General features: G+C 33.5%; 2 protein-coding genes across 3 annotated transcripts; both read left to right on the forward strand.

The window, feature by feature from the left end:
• The first annotated feature begins 5,272 nt into the window (after window positions 1-5,272).
• Window positions 5,273-8,768, forward strand: LOC146908087 (pyruvate decarboxylase 2-like). Its single transcript, XM_085724361.1, has 6 exons — window positions 5,273-5,887; window positions 6,704-6,867; window positions 7,168-7,818; window positions 7,901-8,018; window positions 8,108-8,296; window positions 8,392-8,768. The coding sequence occupies exons 1-6, from the start codon at window positions 5,363-5,365 to the stop codon at window positions 8,560-8,562; spliced, it is 1,818 nt and encodes a 605-aa protein (XP_085580487.1). The 5' UTR covers window positions 5,273-5,362; the 3' UTR covers window positions 8,563-8,768.
• Window positions 8,769-10,593: 1,825 nt separating this feature from the next.
• LOC146908088 (TMV resistance protein N-like) lies at window positions 10,594-18,765 on the forward strand. Of its 2 annotated transcripts, none has more exons than XM_085724369.1 (7): window positions 10,594-10,846; window positions 11,747-12,293; window positions 13,144-14,257; window positions 14,396-14,677; window positions 15,066-15,968; window positions 16,350-17,060; window positions 18,326-18,765. In XM_085724369.1, exons 1-7 carry the CDS (start codon window positions 10,825-10,827, stop codon window positions 18,398-18,400), a joined length of 3,654 nt encoding a protein of 1,217 aa, XP_085580495.1. In that variant the 5' UTR covers window positions 10,594-10,824; the 3' UTR covers window positions 18,401-18,765. The 2 variants fall into 2 exon arrangements, with proteins under 2 accessions (XP_085580495.1, XP_085580494.1); XM_085724368.1 differs by having other exon boundaries at window positions 10,652-10,846; window positions 18,158-18,383.
• Window positions 18,766-20,360: the final 1,595 nt, after the last annotated feature.

Consider the following 20,360-nt stretch of genomic DNA (forward strand, 5'->3'; position numbering starts at 1 on the left):
TAATTATTAATTTAAAGAGTTTTTAAGTAATTATACTGTACATACCAAACAAAAAGACAAATTAGTCTATGCCTCTTAGAATTACGTTGCAGCGAACCTTGGGACTCAACGTAAGTTAGTAACTACGGTGTTCATATGCATTGGAAATCAATAATGACTTTTGAAGTACAGTAAATGTAAACAAGATGAACAAATGTGTTCAATGTATTCTTAATATATTTTTTCTAAGTTTCTATGAATTATTAATTTATGATTTTCTTGGGACCGAAAATTATAAAGGGATCTCCCGAAAAATTATTATCTTATTATTTTATCGAGTTTTTCAATTTTTTACATTGGCCCAAGTCGGGACCGGACAAATTTATTATTTTAGAGAGTTTATTAATTTACCGAGTATTAAATTAAAGAGTTTCTACTGTAGTTAATTTAGTCTGTGAGACACTGTTACTTAGTCTCCAGATATATGAAAATTACAAAAACATCCTCCAGTGCGTATTTTGTTAAAAAATTTATGAACCAAACGGTTTGATGACCAAATTAACTAACTAAAGATGCATTCGAAGACCAAACTCACTAATTATGTATGTTTTTTTTTAATTTTGATAGTTATATAGATTGTGATAGAATTCTATACATGGGCTGTGGCCATGTGGGTTTTAAATAAAGTCAAATGTAGCTGAATTGCCTTGATTGGTCACTAGCTCGATGAAAGTGGCATATTAATCCACGCAGTGGTGATGTTAACCTATTGTACTAAATACTATTGGTTGTGAACCTTTGCTAAAGAAAGAGAGAGAAACTTGGGAGACAAGACATAAAATTGAAGTCATGGTTGGGGGTGAAAGAGCTAATAATACTAACGTGACAAGAAATTCAATGACTATCTTTATTTATTTTTTTGTTGAGGAGAATGACTATCTTTATCTTCAATAATATACTAATTACAAATTTACAAGTGTATTTTTTTATTTTAAAAAGATAAAAGAAACTTGTCCAAAATCAATTTTTTCATCATTCTCACGTTTTTCGCTCTCTTCTTTTTCCCATCATTCTCACGTTAATAGTTCATACTAGAAGGAAGTTAAATAACTCACATATTTTCACAGCTGGTTTCTCGTGAACTTTTAATGTCTGTGTTTTTTTTTATGTCGGTTTGCATGAATAGAGTTTATAACTAACTGTTGCTCGTAATAAACAACTAGGTGGGGGTGAATCCGTATGCTATGTAATATCCTTTTTCGATGATGATTATTATTTTCCCAAAAAAAAACTATATTTAAAATAAAATAAATAACTATCTTTATGTTTATTCTCTAGACTTCTCTAGCTTTTCTTGATGATGTATGTTATTTGAACGATCATTTTATTACGACCTACGTGACAACCAAAATATACAAGACATTGAGAACAATTTTATTTAAATTGTCCAAAACATAGTTTCTTTTATACTCTTCCTTGATCTTTGGACGTGGAAACCAAGCCAATCACTTTTCTTCAAGCAACGTACGTGATGCTTCTCATCAAAACGATTCATAATCTGAATCTGATTCCTGTCATTGCAGTGAACCAAATTTGAGTTACTTTGTAGTGAAATTTTGCGTTTCAAGGAATTGGATCAAAGTTTCATTAGTGTTTTCAATTGGATAACTTTTGCCTCACTTTCTACTTATGCTTGAGCAAGAAACAACTTCCACTGTCAAAATCTAATATTTTACACATAATTTCATATACTGTATTTTTATAATGTCTTTTGTTTTAATAAGTTGTGTAGATGCATTTTCACGTGTTGTTTTTTAATGCAATTTAAGAAGTCAACTGATCTATAACGTGCAAGGCATTGAATCACATAGTCACGTAAGTTCTCAATGTAGTTACTATATTGGCTAAAAGTGTAAAAAAAAGACAATAAATTCATCAGAAATTATAATTTTTTACTTTTTTTATTTATACTAATTTTTTGCTAACTAACTTATTTGAGTTAATTTATATTATTAGAGTAGTTAAAAATTAAAAATAAAAAACATACACAGTTAATAGTTGCCATCGAACTCAAAATGGCAAAACATATCAATATCCACAATTGTTTTTTATAGAACTCAATACCCTTTCAATATGAAATAACATAATTAATATTTGTCGTTGAAATCGCCACAATTAAGTTTAAAAAAATGGCTATTCGAAATCGCATGTGCGTAGCACATTACATATTTAATAGTTGTTTTTTTTTTTGATATATATTTAATAGTTGTTAGTAGATAATAATTAGAATATTTAATAGTTGTTATCTACTAACAATATATCTACTAACAATATATAAAAATCGAAGTACAACAAAATTACAAAATCGTCCTTATTAAAAATCATGATCTCCTTAATTTTATGTGCATAATGGTCATATTGCAAAATTTAATTTATTTGTTTTTTAAAAATTTAATAACGGATAGTGTTCATAACAAGTGTAATCAATTTCCCCGGATAACTATAAAACTAATTTATTTTTTTTTATAAAAATTATCTACTAACAATATATAAAAATTAATTACAGAAAATGATCATCACAACTATAACCAATTTTCAAGGATAACTATGACTAATTTATTTGTTTTTTAAAAAATTAATTGCGGATCATGGTCATTTCTATTAAAAATATATAAAAAATTGTTGTAATGTTCATCATAAGTTATAAACATTTGGTGCAAACATTGAACAATGTTTTGCATATAAAATAAAAATTTAACTGATAGAATCATTACATTAATGGTTATAAAATCTACAACATGAGCATTGCAAACATTGAACCGTGTTTTACATATAAAATAAAAATTTAATTAATAGAAACATTGCATTAATGGTTATATTTTGAAATTAGTTTTGAGTTTTCAAAATATTATCATATCAACTTTCACATATTGGTACATAAAAAATTTCTTAGCATATATAAACATATAAAATCCTCAACAAGTGCGGTTTAAATATTAAAAAATTATTTAATAGACACACTACATTAATGTTGATATAAGTACATAAAATTTTATCCTATCGACTTTCTCAAATATGTATATAAAAATTTGTTTATTCATATATAAGTACATAAAATCTACAATGAGTGCGGTGCAAACAATGACCAATGTTTTGCATTTAAAATAAAAAGTTGTTTAATAGAAACACTATATTAATTTTGATTTTAAAAATAGTCATGATTTTTTAAAATTTTATCATATCGACTTTCTCATATATGTATATAAAAATTTGTCTATTCAGATACAAGTAAATAAAATTTGCAACTGGTGCGGTGCAAACATTGATGAGTCTTTTGGATACAAAAGAAAAAATTTATTTAATAGAAACAATACATTAATTTTGATTTTGAAAATAGTCATGAGTTTTTAAAATTTTATCATATCAACTTTCTCATATATCTACGTGAAAAGTTGTTTTCGCATACATAAGCAAATAAAATCCATAATTGGTGTGACTCAACTATTTAGCAATTTTTTTGTATATATAAGAGAATAATAGTTAATAGAAACATTACATCAATACTCCTAATTTTCCTTTAATATCTATAAGTATTATACAATATTAACAATCTAATTATTATTTATATAATTATCACAATGTTACGTGACCCGTGCGAATGCACGGGTCTTTTACTAGTTGAGTTCGAAATCTCAAAACAAATCAAGCATTTCCCATAAATTAAACACATCTAAGTATCAAGCAATAAATTTTAGGATCTATCTGTCGATTAAAATAAAAATGATTTCGATTCGACTACTATTTTTGTTTATATTTTATTTTGGATTTTCAGTAGAAACATAAATTATGTTTGATTAAAAAACATTAAGTTGAAAAACTATGCGTGTAAAAATTACTCTTTAAAAACATAAATTACTTTTACAAACTCAACATTAGGCTGCATAATTTTTTGAAACTCAATCCTCTAATGTAGACAATCGACAGTAGTTTATCTAAGGACTTGTTGCTCTGTCGGATAAATGTTCTTAAATCTTCAACTTTTTTTTTTTTGAGGAGAATCTTCAACTTTTTTCTCTCCTTCCAAATCAAATACTACTTAATTACGCTCAATAACATTTTATACCTTTGGTGACAGCTATTATTCCTGTTCCAATGACTTTGAACATGTTGAATAATTGTTTGCCAATTATTAGAATTAAAACTTGAATTCCACCACTATGTTGCACTTTTTCAAACATCATCAACAAGGTCACACACAAAGAACAAATGTGAATGTGTCTCACTGTCCTTTTTACCAAGGATGCAAACTTGATCACAAGTTGCCAACCTATTATGCGATGCTAACCAAGGAACAAACAAACATTTAGGATGAGCTGGATTGTTACAAGTTATTTTTCCTCCAATCAACCTTTACAAATTCATCTCTTAAAGCATTACACGTTTTTTTGATGGAAACGCTTGCTCGTGGAAGTAGATTACGGCTTCCAAAGGTACTGAGTTTTATTATTGCATCAATTATTTCCCTGATTAGCCATGAGGCTTGAGAAGGAACATCTATGTGAAGCACATTCCTTCATTTAATGTACCCATTTCACCCACAACACATCTTTCTTATTACTCGAATAATAAAAAATATCAGTGATTCACTCGAATAATATTGATTTTCCTGTGATGTTTTGTACGCATGTGAATTTTTAGCCACATATCAGTGAAGTGTGAAACTTATATGATTGGTGTTGAGTGCAGTCACAAGCCCATAAGTGCATGCAGTCAACCGCATTCATACCATTCGATTAAGATTAGACGATTCAAATTTTTAATTCGATATAATAAATCTAAAAAATCTCAAAATCTGTACTAATTTTGATACAATATTCCAAATGTAGTAAAGAAACATGGGCAGTGTGTCACACATGGGTATTCCAAATGTACTAATTTCTTGAATTTTGATACAATATTCAAGAAATTTTCGTTTTTGTTTGGCCTATTAGGGGATAAATCAAAACAAAAAAATTGTACAGGGGTGTAAATCAATTTTTTTTTTACAGGATGTAAAATCGAAAATGACCTATATTACAGGTAAAGATCTATTAACCCTAAAAATGAATTATTAGTCTCAAGCTTTGTCACCATCACAATAATATATAGTATATTCCTCAATAATACATGCGCTAATTTTTTTATTTCCATGCACCTCCCACGTTTTACTCTTAACTACATTCACACTCTATCACTTTCTCAACACTCTTTGAATATATTATATAAGGATCTTCCCATTTCTAACTTCAAACACCATTCAACAATAATAAAAATCATCATATTTGTTCTCTTTCTTTCTTTTTTAAACCAAACTTGTGATCTTAACAACCAAAGTATTACCAAAATGGACACAATGTTATTAGGCTCTTTAGACTTAACCAAGCCAACGGCCAACGACGTTATTTCATGCACAAAACCACACAGTACAACAGCTATACAGCCGTCACCGACGGTGATTTCCTCGGCCAATGCCACACTAGGCCGCCACCTAGCACGGAGGCTAGTTCAAGTTGGCGTGACCGATATTTTCTCCGTTCCTGGTGACTTCAACCTCACGCTACTCGACCACCTCATCGATGAACCAAAACTTAATGTAATCGGTTGTTGTAACGAGCTCAATGCTGGTTACGCAGCAGATGGTTATGCTCGGTCGCGTGGCGTAGGAGCTTGTGTGGTTACTTTCACTGTTGGTGGGCTTAGTGTTCTTAATGCTATAGCTGGTGCTTATAGTGAGAATTTGCCGCTTATTTGTATTGTTGGTGGACCTAACTCCAATGATTATGGAAGTAACAGGATTCTTCATCATACCATTGGAATATCCGATTTCAGCCAAGAGTTGAAGTGTTTTCAAACCGTTACTTGCTTTCAGGTTGGTACCAAATTTTTACAATATCTTAGATTCTGGTTTGATTTGTTTGATGACAAAGTATTTTTAAAAAGCCGTTATAGCTGTGGAATTTGACAATAGTTCTGCAATCGTTTTGAAATACTTTGTCAAATTCCGCAGCAATGCTGGTCAGAGCGGTAGTGGTCAAAGGTGGATGAAATGGTGACCAACGGTGGTTGGTGGTGGCTGGCAGTGGTCAGAGCGGTGGTTATAATGGTAGTCAATGGTGGCCAGATTGGAGATGTGAATAGAGTGGTGATCGGAGAGGGTTTGAGTTGGGGTTGGTGATGGTTGGTAGTGATCGGAGTGGCGTTCAAAGTGATGATAGGTGTTGGTTGGTGATAGTCAAAATGGTGGTCGAAGTAGTTGTTACTTAGCGAGCACCTGCGGTGACTTGTTAGCATTAAAACAAAAACGAAAGTTATATGATTAATTTTGTGGTTTTGAGATTTTAGTGAAAACATGTTTTGTTTTCAAATTTAACTTTTAAAACCAAAAACTTCCAAACACCCCGAAAGGCCGTTTAGTTTTTGGATTGATTTGTTACGTATTTTCAACTAGTCTATAGTGGCGCTATAGTCCTAAGTAGAATTTGACCAAATCGTTATTGTTCTGCAATACCCTATTTAGTATAAAGTGTTGTTAAATAGGGGCGATTGTTATTGATATAGTGTAGCGGAATTTGAATAAAACTTACACGACTAACACTGGTTTTGTTGTATTGTGATGTTGATTAGTTAGTTGTTTGTAAAAAACGGGTCCTGATGATTGTTTTGATTGTGGTTGATTTGATAATAGGCTGTGGTGAATCACTTGGAAGATGCTCATGAGTTGATTGATACAGCAATCTCAACTTCACTGAAACTGAGCAAGCCTGTTTACATAAGCATTAGCTGTAACTTGCCCTCAATTCCTCACCCCACTTTTAGTCGTGAACCTGTCCCATTTTCACGCGCTCCCAAGTAAGTCTTTCTCTCTTTGATCTTTTTTAACAATTTTTTCAACAACTTGTGTGTATTTGGTTTCACATAGAAATCATACAAAGTAACTGACTTTTCGTGTTAGGTTGAAAAGTTTACACCAAATTTGACGGTGAGTTTCGCATAATCACAGGGAGCCGTAGTGATTTTATCAAAAGCTACACTAAGGAGTTTTAAAAGAATCATGGTGTCATAGTTATTTCGCCAAACTCATTATTATAAATGTGCATGTTTGGTAAACATTGACCTAAACATTCACTTAATTGGTTAACTATTTTGTAGATTGACTAACCAGATGGGGTTGGAAGCAGCAGTTGAGGCAGCAGCAGAGTTTCTTAACAAAGCAGTGAAACCTGTACTAGTAGGTGGTCCTAAACTGAGGGTGGCAAAAGCATCTGATGCCTTTGTCGAACTGGCAGATGCGAGTGGTTACGCACTTGCTGTGATGCCATCAGCTAAAGGGATGGTTCCGGAGCATCATCCCCATTTCATTGGAACTTATTGGGGTGCTGTGAGTACTGCATTCTGTGCCGAGATTGTGGAATCTGCTGATGCATACTTGTTTGCCGGCCCCATTTTTAACGACTACAGTTCTGTTGGGTATTCACTTCTTCTCAAGAAAGAGAAAGCGATTATTGTTGAGCCCGATCGGGTTGTGATTCCTAATGGACCTGCATTTGGATGTGTGTTGATGAATGATTTCCTTAAGGCACTTGCTAAGCGTCTCAAACACAACAATGTTGCATATGAAAATTACCATAGGATATTTGTTCCAAATGGGAAACCTTTGAAGTCTGAGCCAAAAGAACCATTGAGAGTTAATGTTATGTTCCAACATATACAACAAATGTTGTCTAGTGAAACGGTTGTGATTGCTGAGACGGGGGACTCATGGTTTAACTGCCAAAAGTTGAAATTGCCTGAGGGATGTGGGTAAGCGCTACGAGAATCTGATTCGTTGTATTTTCCAATTATTCCTCATTTTTTTTATATGCTGATAAAATCTTGTTGATAGGTATGAGTTTCAAATGCAATATGGCTCAATTGGATGGTCTGTTGGTGCAACTCTTGGCTATGCACAAGCTGTCCCCGAAAAGCGAATAATTGCTTGCATTGGTGATGGAAGTTTTCAGGTTTGTCTTGCATAACTACTTAAAGCATGATTTCGTTCACACATGTAATTTATTCTTGAACATGGTCTCTTAACTAAAATGTTTTGCAGGTAACTGCTCAAGATGTATCAACAATGCTGCGATGTGGTCAGAAAACCATCATCTTCCTGATAAATAATGGCGGATACACCATTGAGGTTGAAATTCATGATGGACCATACAATGTTATCAAGAACTGGAATTACACCGGATTGGTCGATGCAATTCACAACGGTGAAGGAAAATGTTGGACTACCAAGGTGAGTCTCTTGACAGTGTAATGTATACTACTCCAATTTCTTCGATCACATGGATAAGTGCTGATCTTCTTATTCATGCATGCTTTATTTTTCAGGTATTCTGTGAAGAGGAACTAGTTGAAGCAATTGCAACAGCAACAGGACCAGAGAAAGATAGCTTATGTTTCATTGAAGTGATTGTTCACAAGGATGACACAAGCAAAGAGTTGCTTGAGTGGGGTTCCAGAGTCTCTGCTGCCAATAGCCGTCCCCCAAATCCTCAGTAATACTTCAGAATCAGTCTATTGTTGCTACATTGCTAAAATTTCAATTTGATTCTTAAATTTGAGAACCCTTTTAGATGTGTCATTCTAAGGAATTTACTTTTATTGATGGCTTTTCTTGTTTATGTAACCGAGTCTACCTACTTGTTTCTATAAATTCAGTCGCTTGAGATAAATGGCATGCATCACCCTCTTGTTACTTTGTAAAACTTTTCTGCCTCAATATCCTTAAGCATAGTTTTTATTTGAGTAAAATGATATTCATTCTGGTCTCTGATATCGAAATCACACAAATATCAAGTGTTTCGTTTGTCAATAATTTCATGGATCAAACAGACTAATGGAAGACATATTTTGAATATTATAATTTGGATTGATACTAACTTAACATTACAAAACAAATTATGATTGCCACGGGTTTTAAACCATTTTGTCAAATCATATTTTATCCGATGTTTAACCCTTAACAACAACGAAGCTAACTAATTAATAAGATTAGTTTAGTACTATAAAGTTACTTTTTAATAAGATCATTTCATTTCTTTGCATGTAAAAACTGACGTAAATTTTAAAATGATCGGAATATTTCGTAAAAAAGAATCAATATACTTAATTTTATAGTAAGTTGTGTTTAATTGAAGATTGATTTTGAACAAAAAAAACATTAGATGACATTTAGGGATTTGATATTCAATTCGGGCAGTGGCGGAGCCAGGAAAAAAAGTTGGGGTGGGCCACTAAAATCAACCGTTGAAAAATTGTTTAAAGTCTCGCAAAATAGACCTATAATTGAATTATTTAAATTTTTCGGGTGGGCCACTACACCACTTTGCAGGAATTTGGATCAACCGAAACCTAAAACCACATAAAATTTTATAAAACTAGATTTTTGACCCGTGCTCCGCTCGGGTTTATTGTAAAGAAATTGACATACGAATAATAAAATGCAATACATAATTGGTAACGGTGAAAAAAATAACACCTGATAATCTATAGTAGACATATAAAACACTTCATAAAATGTATGAAATCTGAAAATATTATAAAAGAAAATTAGGTTAAGTTGCTGCAGACTTAACAAAAATATTATAAAAGAAAATTAGGTTAAGTTGCTGCAGACTTAACAAAATTAATAAATAAGGATTATGGTAGAAAATATTTGCTTCAAAAAAAAAGGCAAGAGGATAGGAATAAAATTGGTGCGATGCATTTTTTTAGATGAAATTTGTTAGGTTAAATAATTGTAAACCTAAAAGTGTAGAAAATATTTGCTTCAAAAAAAAAAGGCAAGAGGATAGGAATGAAATTGGTGCGATGCATTTTTTCAGATGAAATTTGTTAGGTTAAATAATTGCAAACCTAATAAAGCAAATGAGCGGGAAAAAAATTAGGTTAAGTTGCTGCAGACGTAACAAAATTAATAAATAAGGTAAAATTATATTAAATTGCTGCAGACGTAACAAAATTAATAAATAAGTATAAGTGTAGAAAATATTTTCTTCAAAAAAAAAAGGTAAGAGGAAAGAATGAAATTGGTGCGATGCATTTTTTAGATGGAATTTGTTAGGTTAAATAATTGCAAACCTAATAAAGCAAATGAGCGGGAAAAAATTAGGTTAAATTGCTGCAGACGTAACAAATTAATAGATAAGGATGCATTTTTTTAGATGGAATTTGTTAGGTTAAATAATTGCAAACCTAATAAAGCAAATGAGAGGGAAAAAATTAGGTTAAGTTCTTGCAGACGTAACAAAATTAATAAATAAGGATCTCACAAAATAGACCTATAATTGAATTATTTAAATTTTTCGGGTGGGCCAGTACACCACTTTGCGGACATTTGGATCCACCAAAGCCTAAAACCGACACAAAATTATATAAAATCTCGCAAAATATACCTATAATCGTTGACGAAAATTCAAAGTCAATCAAGAACTTCTTTATTTAATCCTGAGAACCTTTGTAATAGTAGCGAGGTGTAGAGTCAAAAGTAAACTGACTATTTCACTTGGACGGGGGACATCATGTGTTATTGTGTTAAGCCTTTTCCACCGTTTTGTTTTTGAAAAATGCATTTGACAAGTCTCTATACACCCAAACAGAAAAAGACAATCATGACGCGGTTTCAGATATTTTCAGTCCCGCGTCTGTTAACTTTCCTTCTTGCTTTCAACACTCTTCAGTTTACCTTCTTCCTTCAAATTCAACGGATACTGTACTGATTCTCAACCACGCTTATTACGTACGTATAGATTCTAAGAGCAGATGGAGAATTCAAAATATGCAGGTGAGAAATCATTTCGTTTTTACTTCATTGCTGTTTTTTAATTTTTAGATATATTTACCAATACTAAGCGGGTGTATTAGATCACGATTTTAAAACACAATTTTTTTGGGGAATTAGTCACTTTAGTTCCTGAACGGGGAACGATTCGTCAATTTAGTCCTTGAATGCAGATAATATGCAAAACAGTTCAGGGACTAAAGTGACTAACGAAGTCTACATTCAGTGACTAAATTGACTAACGGAGTTTGGATTCAGGGACTAAATTGACTAACAAAGTCTACATTCAGGGACTATTTTGCAATTTATCTGCATTCAGGGACTAAATTGACGAATCGTTCCCCATTCAGGGACTAAAGTGACTAATTCCCCCAATTTTTTTGTTTAAGAAAATTTCGTGGGTTTTAATTTAAAAGACTTCGTAAATTTTAATGATTTAGATATTTGAAAAGACTGTCAAGATTTACAATTTGAATTTCAATTAATTTACATCATAAGATTTTAAAAGATTTGAAATGACTTTATAAATTTAAAAGATTTTTTCGAAAGAGACTCTAATGTTACACCAATGTAATATTGCTTAATATCGTTTTATTCGATACATATTTTTTAAATTTGACCGTTAGATTGTTAGTTTATATCATATAAATCATTTACATAAATTATGAAAATCTTAAATCATTTTTAAGTAACAAAAATTCTTGATTGAATACCACACGATTTCTTTTAAATGACAAAAAGTCTTGATTGAATACCACTTAATAATAAAAATGTCTTATAAAATCTTTTAGAATCCCATTTGAATACACCCTTGTAAATCAGATCAAGTGTTGAATTATGTTTTTTTTTTTTTTGTTATTATATTATCATTACATTTCATTTGATTAGATGCATTTTTCATAGAGGCAATTTCAAAATATATCCAAAGCTTAGAGCTACCATATGCCGATGATTCAAGAGGAGTGACAACTTCTTCTTCTGTTGATTCTAGCATCCGAAGCAATGGATACGATGTGTTTATCAGTTTCAGAGGCCCCGACACGCGCAACACCTTCGTTGATCATCTTTACTCTCATCTCGTTAGAAAAGGTATTTTTGTCTTCAAGGATGACACGCAACTCCGGAAAGGTGAATCTATTTCACCTCAACTTTTGCAAGCAATTCAACGCTCAAGGGTTTCTATTATTGTTTTCTCGAAATATTACGCTTCATCCACTTGGTGTTTGGATGAAATGGCTGCTATTGCTGATTGTCGTGCTGATTTGAAACAAATTGTCTTACCTGTTTTCTATGATGTTGATCCGTCTCATGTGAGAAAACAGAATGGTGTTTATGAGAGTGCTTTTGTTTTACACACTAAGCAATTTGGATATGGTTCGGAGAAGGTTGCTAGATGGAGGAGAGCTATGACTTGTTTGGCTGAATCAGCTGGTTGGGATGTTAGAAATAAGTAAGTGTAAAGGTTAATCTCTTAGCTGTTTTACATTCTTAACCTATAAAGAACAAAATCTGACACAGACAGTTGACAGGATAGACACAGATATGTCCACAAGACTAATGTCAAAAAATATAAGACATTAACATGGATACACCTATACTTATCTATTTGTTAAATGCGAACAATATTTAAAAAATATCTAACTTGAGGATCAAAATATATATGTACATCTAAATTGGGCAATTTATTTCATTGGAAAAATAATCTAAAAGATATGATAGTCTTTCCCATCCATCCATGCATTCATTCATTCATCTACTCTCAAAATGATGTAATCAAATTTAATGTCTTTAATCCCTCATTGATGTCATTGCTTCCACACAATTTTAAAGCCTCGTAGATGTGCTTGAGATTCGTAGAACGGGTGCCAAAGCAAAGAAAAAAAAGTTATTTTTTAGATACTTTCTGAGTTGTCGGACATGTGTCAGACACACAGACACGCCTAATCTCAAAAGTGTCTGTGCTTCACAGTTCTTAACTAGCATTTGCGGTGTTCAAATGAGTTTTTGCAACAAACTATTTACATACAATGTTGTCAATACCAGAGTATAGCATAGTAGGATTTGAACAAATCACTATTATTCTGCGATACACTATAGTATTGTAGCATAGCTGAATTTGAGCAAACTGTGACTGACAATACGGTTTACATATCAAGTTTATTTGATCAAATTGCATTTTTTCCCTTTTAGGCAGAAATAAATACAACATTTTTAGCCACAACTGATAGTATATATTATCTTAACATATATTTATGCTTTTGTTTCCCATTGTTTTGATCTCATTTCCCCCTCGCTTTCAGGAAAGAGTCTTCAGAGATTGAACACATTGTTCAGACTGTAATAAAAAAATTGGGTCATAAATTCTCAAAGTTTGCTAAGGACCTTATCGGAATACAACCTCGTGTAGAAGCATTAGAAAGCCTTTTAAAATTAAACTCAAAGGAGGATGACATTCGAGTTTTGGGAATATGGGGGATGGGCGGAATAGGAAAGACAACTCTTGCATCTGTGTTGTATGACAGAATCTCATATCAGTTTGATGCTTGCTGTTTCATTGAGAACTTTAGCGAAATTTATAGAAATAGTGGTGGTAGATATGGTGGTGCTACTGCTGTGCATAAAAGAATTCTTTGTCAAACTATGGAAGAAAAAAATCTAGATGTATACAGTCCTTCAGAAATATCGGGAATTGTAATGAATAGGCTATGTAACATAAAGCTTCTTGTTGTTCTTGACGATGTTGATCAATACGAGCAACTACTGGAATTGAATATAGATCCAAGCTCTCTTCTTGCAGGAAGTAGAATAATCATAACCACTAGAGATGAGCATATTCTGATACAGTATGATGCGGATGAAATTTATGAGGCTCAATTCATGGATGAAAATGATGCCCATAAACTTTTGTGTAGAAAAGCTTTCAAAAATGATTCTTCAAACATCACTTTTGAAGGGCTGGTTAATGAGGTACTAAAACATGCTCAACTACTTCCATTAGCAATTGGAGTAATGGGTTCTTTCCTGTACAGACGAGATGCCAGGCAGTGGAGAGCTACGTTGGATGGATGGCGGGATAATCCGAATAGTGGAATTATGAAAGTTCTTCAGACAAGTTTTTATGGGCTAGAGCAAAGAGAGAAAGAGATATTTTTGCATATTGCTTGTTTCTTTAAGGGGGAGAGGGACGATTATATAAGGAAAATTCTAGATGCTTGTGGATTGTATCCAAATATCGGAATTCCACTTCTTGCTGAAAAGTCGCTCATATCCCTTAGAAACGAGGAAATTCATATGCATGTAATGTTGCAAGAGTTAGGGAAGCAAGTTGTTCGGGGACAACACCCTGATGAGCCAGGATTCTGGAGTAGATTGTGGCTTTACCGGGATTTCCATCGTGCAATGATGACTAAAACGGTGACATATCTTTCCGAACAGATTCTTTAGTTTTCCCATTTAAGTATAACTACATTTCTAAAAAAAAAGAATCTAGTTAATGCGAATGGTTTACTCTTTTTATTTGCTCTTACAATATGCTTATTCTTAACCTTTCAGGGAGAAGTAGACGTTAAAGCAATAGTTCTAGATCAAAAGGAGGATGGCTTCAATTTCAATAATTTGAGTGCCGAGGATTTATCAAAAATGGGACGACTGAAACTGCTCATATTATATCATAAGAATTTTTCAGGAAGTCCTGTATCACTCTCGAATTCCCTATGTTATTTTTCATGGGATGGTTATCCTTTCACTTCTCTGCCATTACATTTTCAGCTATCTGACCTTGTTGAATTGAATATGCCTAATAGCAGCGCGGAAAAGTTATGGACAGGCATCCAGGTAGTTTATTCTACTTCCATATTTGTTCCATGGTCATACGATTTTTTGAAATTAAACAACAAATAAATTATTCTTAGGTAACTGTTACCATAGTTAATATTTTTTAATGATGGAAATGATTGCCTGAGGAATTTTTTATTTATTTTTTCTTTCAAAACTCTTTACACAATGAACGAAAATTAAACTGTTTTCTAAATATTATTTTTCCATGTTAGAGCAACTATGCAAGTAAGCTTTTATGACCAAATAACATTGCTTATTCCATTAAGTTGGAAAGATCTTATGATTGTTGTAATTTGAAACCCAACTGTAGTGAATTAATGAAAACCGAGTTTTATTACAACATACTGTGATACTAACATGTCGGTGGTTAATTCTTGCTTCACAGAATCTCCCCAATTTGAAAAGGATGGATCTTAGCAACTCCAAAAAACTGAAGATGACTCCATGTTTTGATGGAATCCTAAACCTTGAGCGGCTAGATTTTACTGGATGCATAAACTTATCGCATGTGGATCCATCAATTGGACTTCTTGCAAAACTTGGATTTTTGAGTTTGCAGAACTGTAGCAGTCTGGTAAGACTCGAGTTCAATGGTGGGTCAAGTTCAAGTTCGTTGAGAGTTCTTCGTCTCTCTGGGTGCACCAAACTTGAAAACTCTCCAGATTTTACAAAAGCATTTAATCTGGAGTACCTTGATATGGATCGATGTATAAGTTTATCCACAATTCATGAATCCATTGGGACTCTTGTAAAACTTATATTCTTAAGTTTGAGATACTGCACAAATCTTGTCGGAATACCTGATGGCCTTAATCGCATGGCATCTCTTACAACTCTAGATCTATATGGCTGCTCAAAATTTGCAAATCTTCCCTTGAGACTTATTAATTGTTCCTCTCCTCTGGAATATTTGATTTTTCTCGACTTAAGCTTTTGCAATATTTCTGAAGTACCTTGTTCTATTGGAGAATTAAGGTGTTTAGAAAGACTAAATCTTCAGGGAAATAACTTTGTTACAATTCCTTCCACCATCGATAGGCTTTTCAGTCTAGCATACTTAAATATATCTCATTGCCACAGTCTTGAATATTTGCCTAACTTACCAAAAGAAAGTGCTCCATTATTGGGAAGATATTTTAAAACAACATCCGGATCCCGTGATCATAGGTCTGGATTATATGTTTTTGACTGTCCCAAGGTGGGCGAACGCTTGTTCTCATGCAAAGAAGGGTGTAACAACGATGTAATGGCGGACATTCAATTTGAATGGGTACAGAGACATGTTAAGGTGTGTACTTTGCCTCCCTTCCCCCCACTCTCTCCTTGTATATAACACATTCTTAATCTCCATTAGATAGTGCTTCATGAGTAAGAAGGTATTTTGAAAAGGTATCTTAATCTATTAATCATATATGTATGTGTGTGTGTGTGTGTGTGTGTGTGTGTGTGTGTGTGTGTGTGTGTGTGTGTTTGTGTGTGTGTTGTGTGTGTTTTACTACCCCTTATCTCAGCTGTTCATTATTTGTCAAGTTGTTACCACTTTTATTGGCTGATATAGAAGATTGACAGCAATTGCATTTTACATGCCTTCCTTTTTTCACTCTGTCACCATCGATCTCTCTCGCGCTAATAAGCTAATATACCTATGTGATTTTTCTTCTGGAACCAGGAACCTCGTCATTTCAGGTGTGGCTTTGACATTGTTCTTCCTTGGCATTGGACAAACATGGGCTGTCATGAATATCCTATTCAAACTATTCCACATTGGTTTGATTACCGATTTAACGGGGGTTTAAGAATATGGACAAAACACTCTGATATGCATTTCAATTGGGTTGGTTTTGTTTTTTGTGTAGCATTTGAGGTGAATAATTGTTCTGAAATATCTGGTTCCTCACATCAATCGCCCTCGTCACCACTGCCATATCCTTTCTATCTTTCTTTTGAAAGTGAACACACGGAAGAACGCTTTGATATGCCACTTAATTTGGAATTGAATGAGATTCATGGCTCAAAGCATCACTGGATAATCTATATCTCTCGGGAACACTGCCATTTTGTAAAATCAGGAGCAGAAATCAAATTTAGAGCCCGCCAAAATTTGACTATAAAGGAATGCGGGTTGCGCGTCATAACCAAGGAAGACATTGAGGCCTCAGAATGGAAACCAAGAACAGATCTTCCTTTACAGATTTTGGAAATGGAAGAAAGCAGCAGCGACAGATTTGATACTAAAATCCAACTTCCTTACAATTGGTTAGTTTCCGTTGAAGAATGTGTTGAGAATGATGCAGTCAAGGGGAAAGAAGTTGATCTCTTTAATCTAGGCCTTTTGACACAGACGGCAGAGAAATCTCACAGTTTGTTTGCCATGCCTAAGGTAATTATCTTCTTCAACCAATGACACAATATTAACAATCAATTATCATAGTTAATTAGTTATTGATGTACAGTACATTATTATTATTATTGTCTTTCAAACTCAAACTTATGTAAATCAAGTTTACCTAAGAATTTTTCTTCAATTAATATGCAGAGACATGTTTCATGATTTAATTGTTGCCCCAATTTTATCACTCCCACATGTTTCATGATTTGTAAGCTACACCCGCTGGTTTAATCTAATAAGGACTGAAGTTTGTGAAACAGGATTTCCAAGTGTTTGTGTTTCTATGCCCTTTTTATAAAAAAAAAATGGTGTGGTTAATTGTCAGAGTGTTTCTAATAATTACAAATTTCGTGTAACTTGTGTATGTAGTCAGCTTCACTTGTACCAATACTTTTTGGTTGATCTGATTTTTCAACCAGTTCATTTATTATTTATTAGTTAATATGGAATTTTAAAGGAAGATGATGGAATATAATTCATGTTTATAAGGTTAACTTTTGGTTTCCAATGTGGTTATTTCAATTACCTCTTTACCACTGAAGAACACTCTAATATGCATGTTGACCGGTTTATCGTCTAGTGCAGAATTCCTTGGTTTGTCATCTTTGTTATTTCTATTCTATCTGAGGAAACTAGTTCGGATAACCAGTTTTTTATGCTGGTTTACTATAGCTTTGACTTTGTGCATTTAGTATTCCCTGTGTGATAAGATTATGGCACATGCATATGAACCTCTTTTAGCCAAGTCTTACCAATAGCTTGCCTTTGAGGGTTAATATTATGTTCAAACCATTGTTTTCAATTGTGGATCGCGAAAAATAGCGGTTTGTTTAAATTCCGCTACGCAACTGTGCTGTAGCGCTGCCAAAAGTTGAAACTATCTTAATATAAGTAATACAATACTTTTCCGTCTTCAACATAAGTATATATTACAGATAATTAATTGACTCTGAAATTTAGATGTTTGTGTATTAGTTCTTCAAATTCAATTTTTTGGTTTAGTTTGTGTTTCTCACTGTTGCTAATGGCACTATCCAGTTACACATTCTGACATTTGTAATTTTTAATTTTTAATTATGTGGTGCAAGACAATTAATCGACCACCATTCCTCAATATTTCTAGTGGGATGATAGACACTGAAGAACCTTCTTCTACTGCAAGAGCCCTATTATTTGTCCAGTTTTGACTATGTTGTTGTTGATGTGTACTAAGGTTTTTTTGTTTTGTTTTGGATTTTCTATGTAATTTAATGCAGCAAATTGAATCTGAGTTGCTTGTGCCTCCTCCACCACCTATTAATTTGGATGATGATGATCTTGATTGGGGGTAGAAGTGCACCCCTGCAAAAAAGGAAGGTAGACGTTGACGTTGCTTGGATGTAAAGGTTAAGATGGAAGATGCTGAAGTTGCGAATGTGGAAACAAAATATGCATTGGTCCCTGTTAAGATTAAGCACTGTGTTTTGTAGTCATTTGGGAGAATGGTGTATGTAATCTTGGAATCTCACACAGAGTGTTTTAGGCGAACATTTTGTTTGGTGAATTGTTGTTTGATGATTTCCTGCAATTTGTATGGCCTATTTTTCTGTTACTGCTCTAGTATATAAAGTATAAACTGAAACACCAAAGCAAGATGGTGTTCATAAAGAAATGTTTCTGCAAACTCTCCAAAAGAAAATTTTCACCTTTGGAGGCATATCGTTTTCCATGTACTTCGAAATGGTTTGTATCTAATAATTCTTGCATACACAACCGGTAAGCACTTCTAAGTTCAAACCGTGTATTCCCCATGCTCCTTATTAGAGTATAGAGAATAAACCATAGTTAGTTGAGATGTAAACTATGGTTAGTTTAGTTAGTTAGTTAGAGTGTTTGAGAAGCTTGGTTAAGAGTTAGTTACACAACTAAATCTATATATAGGAACACTCATGTATCATTTCATATATCTTTTTCAATACAATTCATAATGAATTCTAAGGGTTTTCCCTATGTTTCTTCCTATCAATCATACTTCTCCTATGAACTTCATCTTCATCTCTATGATCCTATTATTTCTGATATGGTATTAGAGCGATACCGTTGCGCATATAGCGATCGTGAAGATGAAGATTTGGCTACCGAAGATGAAGACAGGGAACTTGTTTCTGACTGTGATGATGAAGTTCTAAGCGAAGATGAAGATTGCTCATCTGAATCTCTACGTCAAGCATCACCATTCCAAGAAGCTATGGAGAATGGCTGTGTTTCGCAGATGATGAAGAAGACGACTTATCTCTTCCCTAACTTCTCAAAGCAGCAAGATTCAATTCTTGAATCTGGAATCATGGAGTGCAAGCATTGGTTCGATCTTACTCAATTGTTTTCCGGTGTCACTGTGAACAGTTCGATCAAGATCGACAAAATCACCGATTCAAGAACCACTGAGTTCTTGTTTCCCATTCCAAGTTTGATTCAGTTTTCATGCTTCAAGTTTGAGAAGTTGGTTTCGGCAACAACGACAACACTGCCAGAACGCGTCAATTTCTTTTACAATCTTCATGGCGTCCACATCAAAGTATTTGATCCCGGTGGTAATTTTTGTTATTCATCGTCCTCATTTCTGTCAAGCTCAGTTTGCATTTCATCTGTTTCTGTTAGTATCTTCGTGTTCGATTCCAACTGCAATCGATTGTGTTTGCTGTTGCGTCTGTTCCGAGATGGTGGTTCTGCATTTGTATTTGATCCTGGTGGAAATCACTGTGTATTGTTGCCCTCTTTTTCTGTCAAGTTCTTTTTCAATTTTGTTTTTCATGTACACAAGCTTTTTCATCGATCGGTTATGGTGGATACCATGGGATAGAAGGAAGCAACCGTTCTCCGATGAAACTCACAGTCACGTTCTTTTCCAGAAGCAGAGTGTTTTGGTGAGGCAACTTTGAAGGCTTGCGTTTCTTGCTGGACAATCGCGTTTTTGGCTGTTTTCCGTGTTTGGATTGTCATGTTTGCATGATCGTTTAGTTTTGGTCTTATTGCTTCCATAAATTGCAAATTGCTTCCATAAATTGCAAATTGCTTCCGTAAATTGCAATTTTCCTCTGTTTTGTTCAAAGCAGGCACATTTTCGTTCAGATGCAATTTTCGGCCAATTGTGATTTAGATTCGTGTTTCCAGAATCAATGTGTTAAGAAGTAGCAGAAAAGTTTTTTTTAGGATAAGCCCATTATGGTTCAGAATCGTGTCTTGCATAATCACTTTGTTTGGAAAATTAGGCTGGTTGCGGATTTTCAGAAGGAGATGCAGAGTGTTTGTGTT

Source organism: Medicago sativa, chromosome 7, assembly GCF_051527215.1.
Source record: "Medicago sativa cultivar Bolivia chromosome 7, Bolivia_mono, whole genome shotgun sequence".
NCBI classification, from domain to species: domain Eukaryota; kingdom Viridiplantae; phylum Streptophyta; class Magnoliopsida; order Fabales; family Fabaceae; genus Medicago; species Medicago sativa.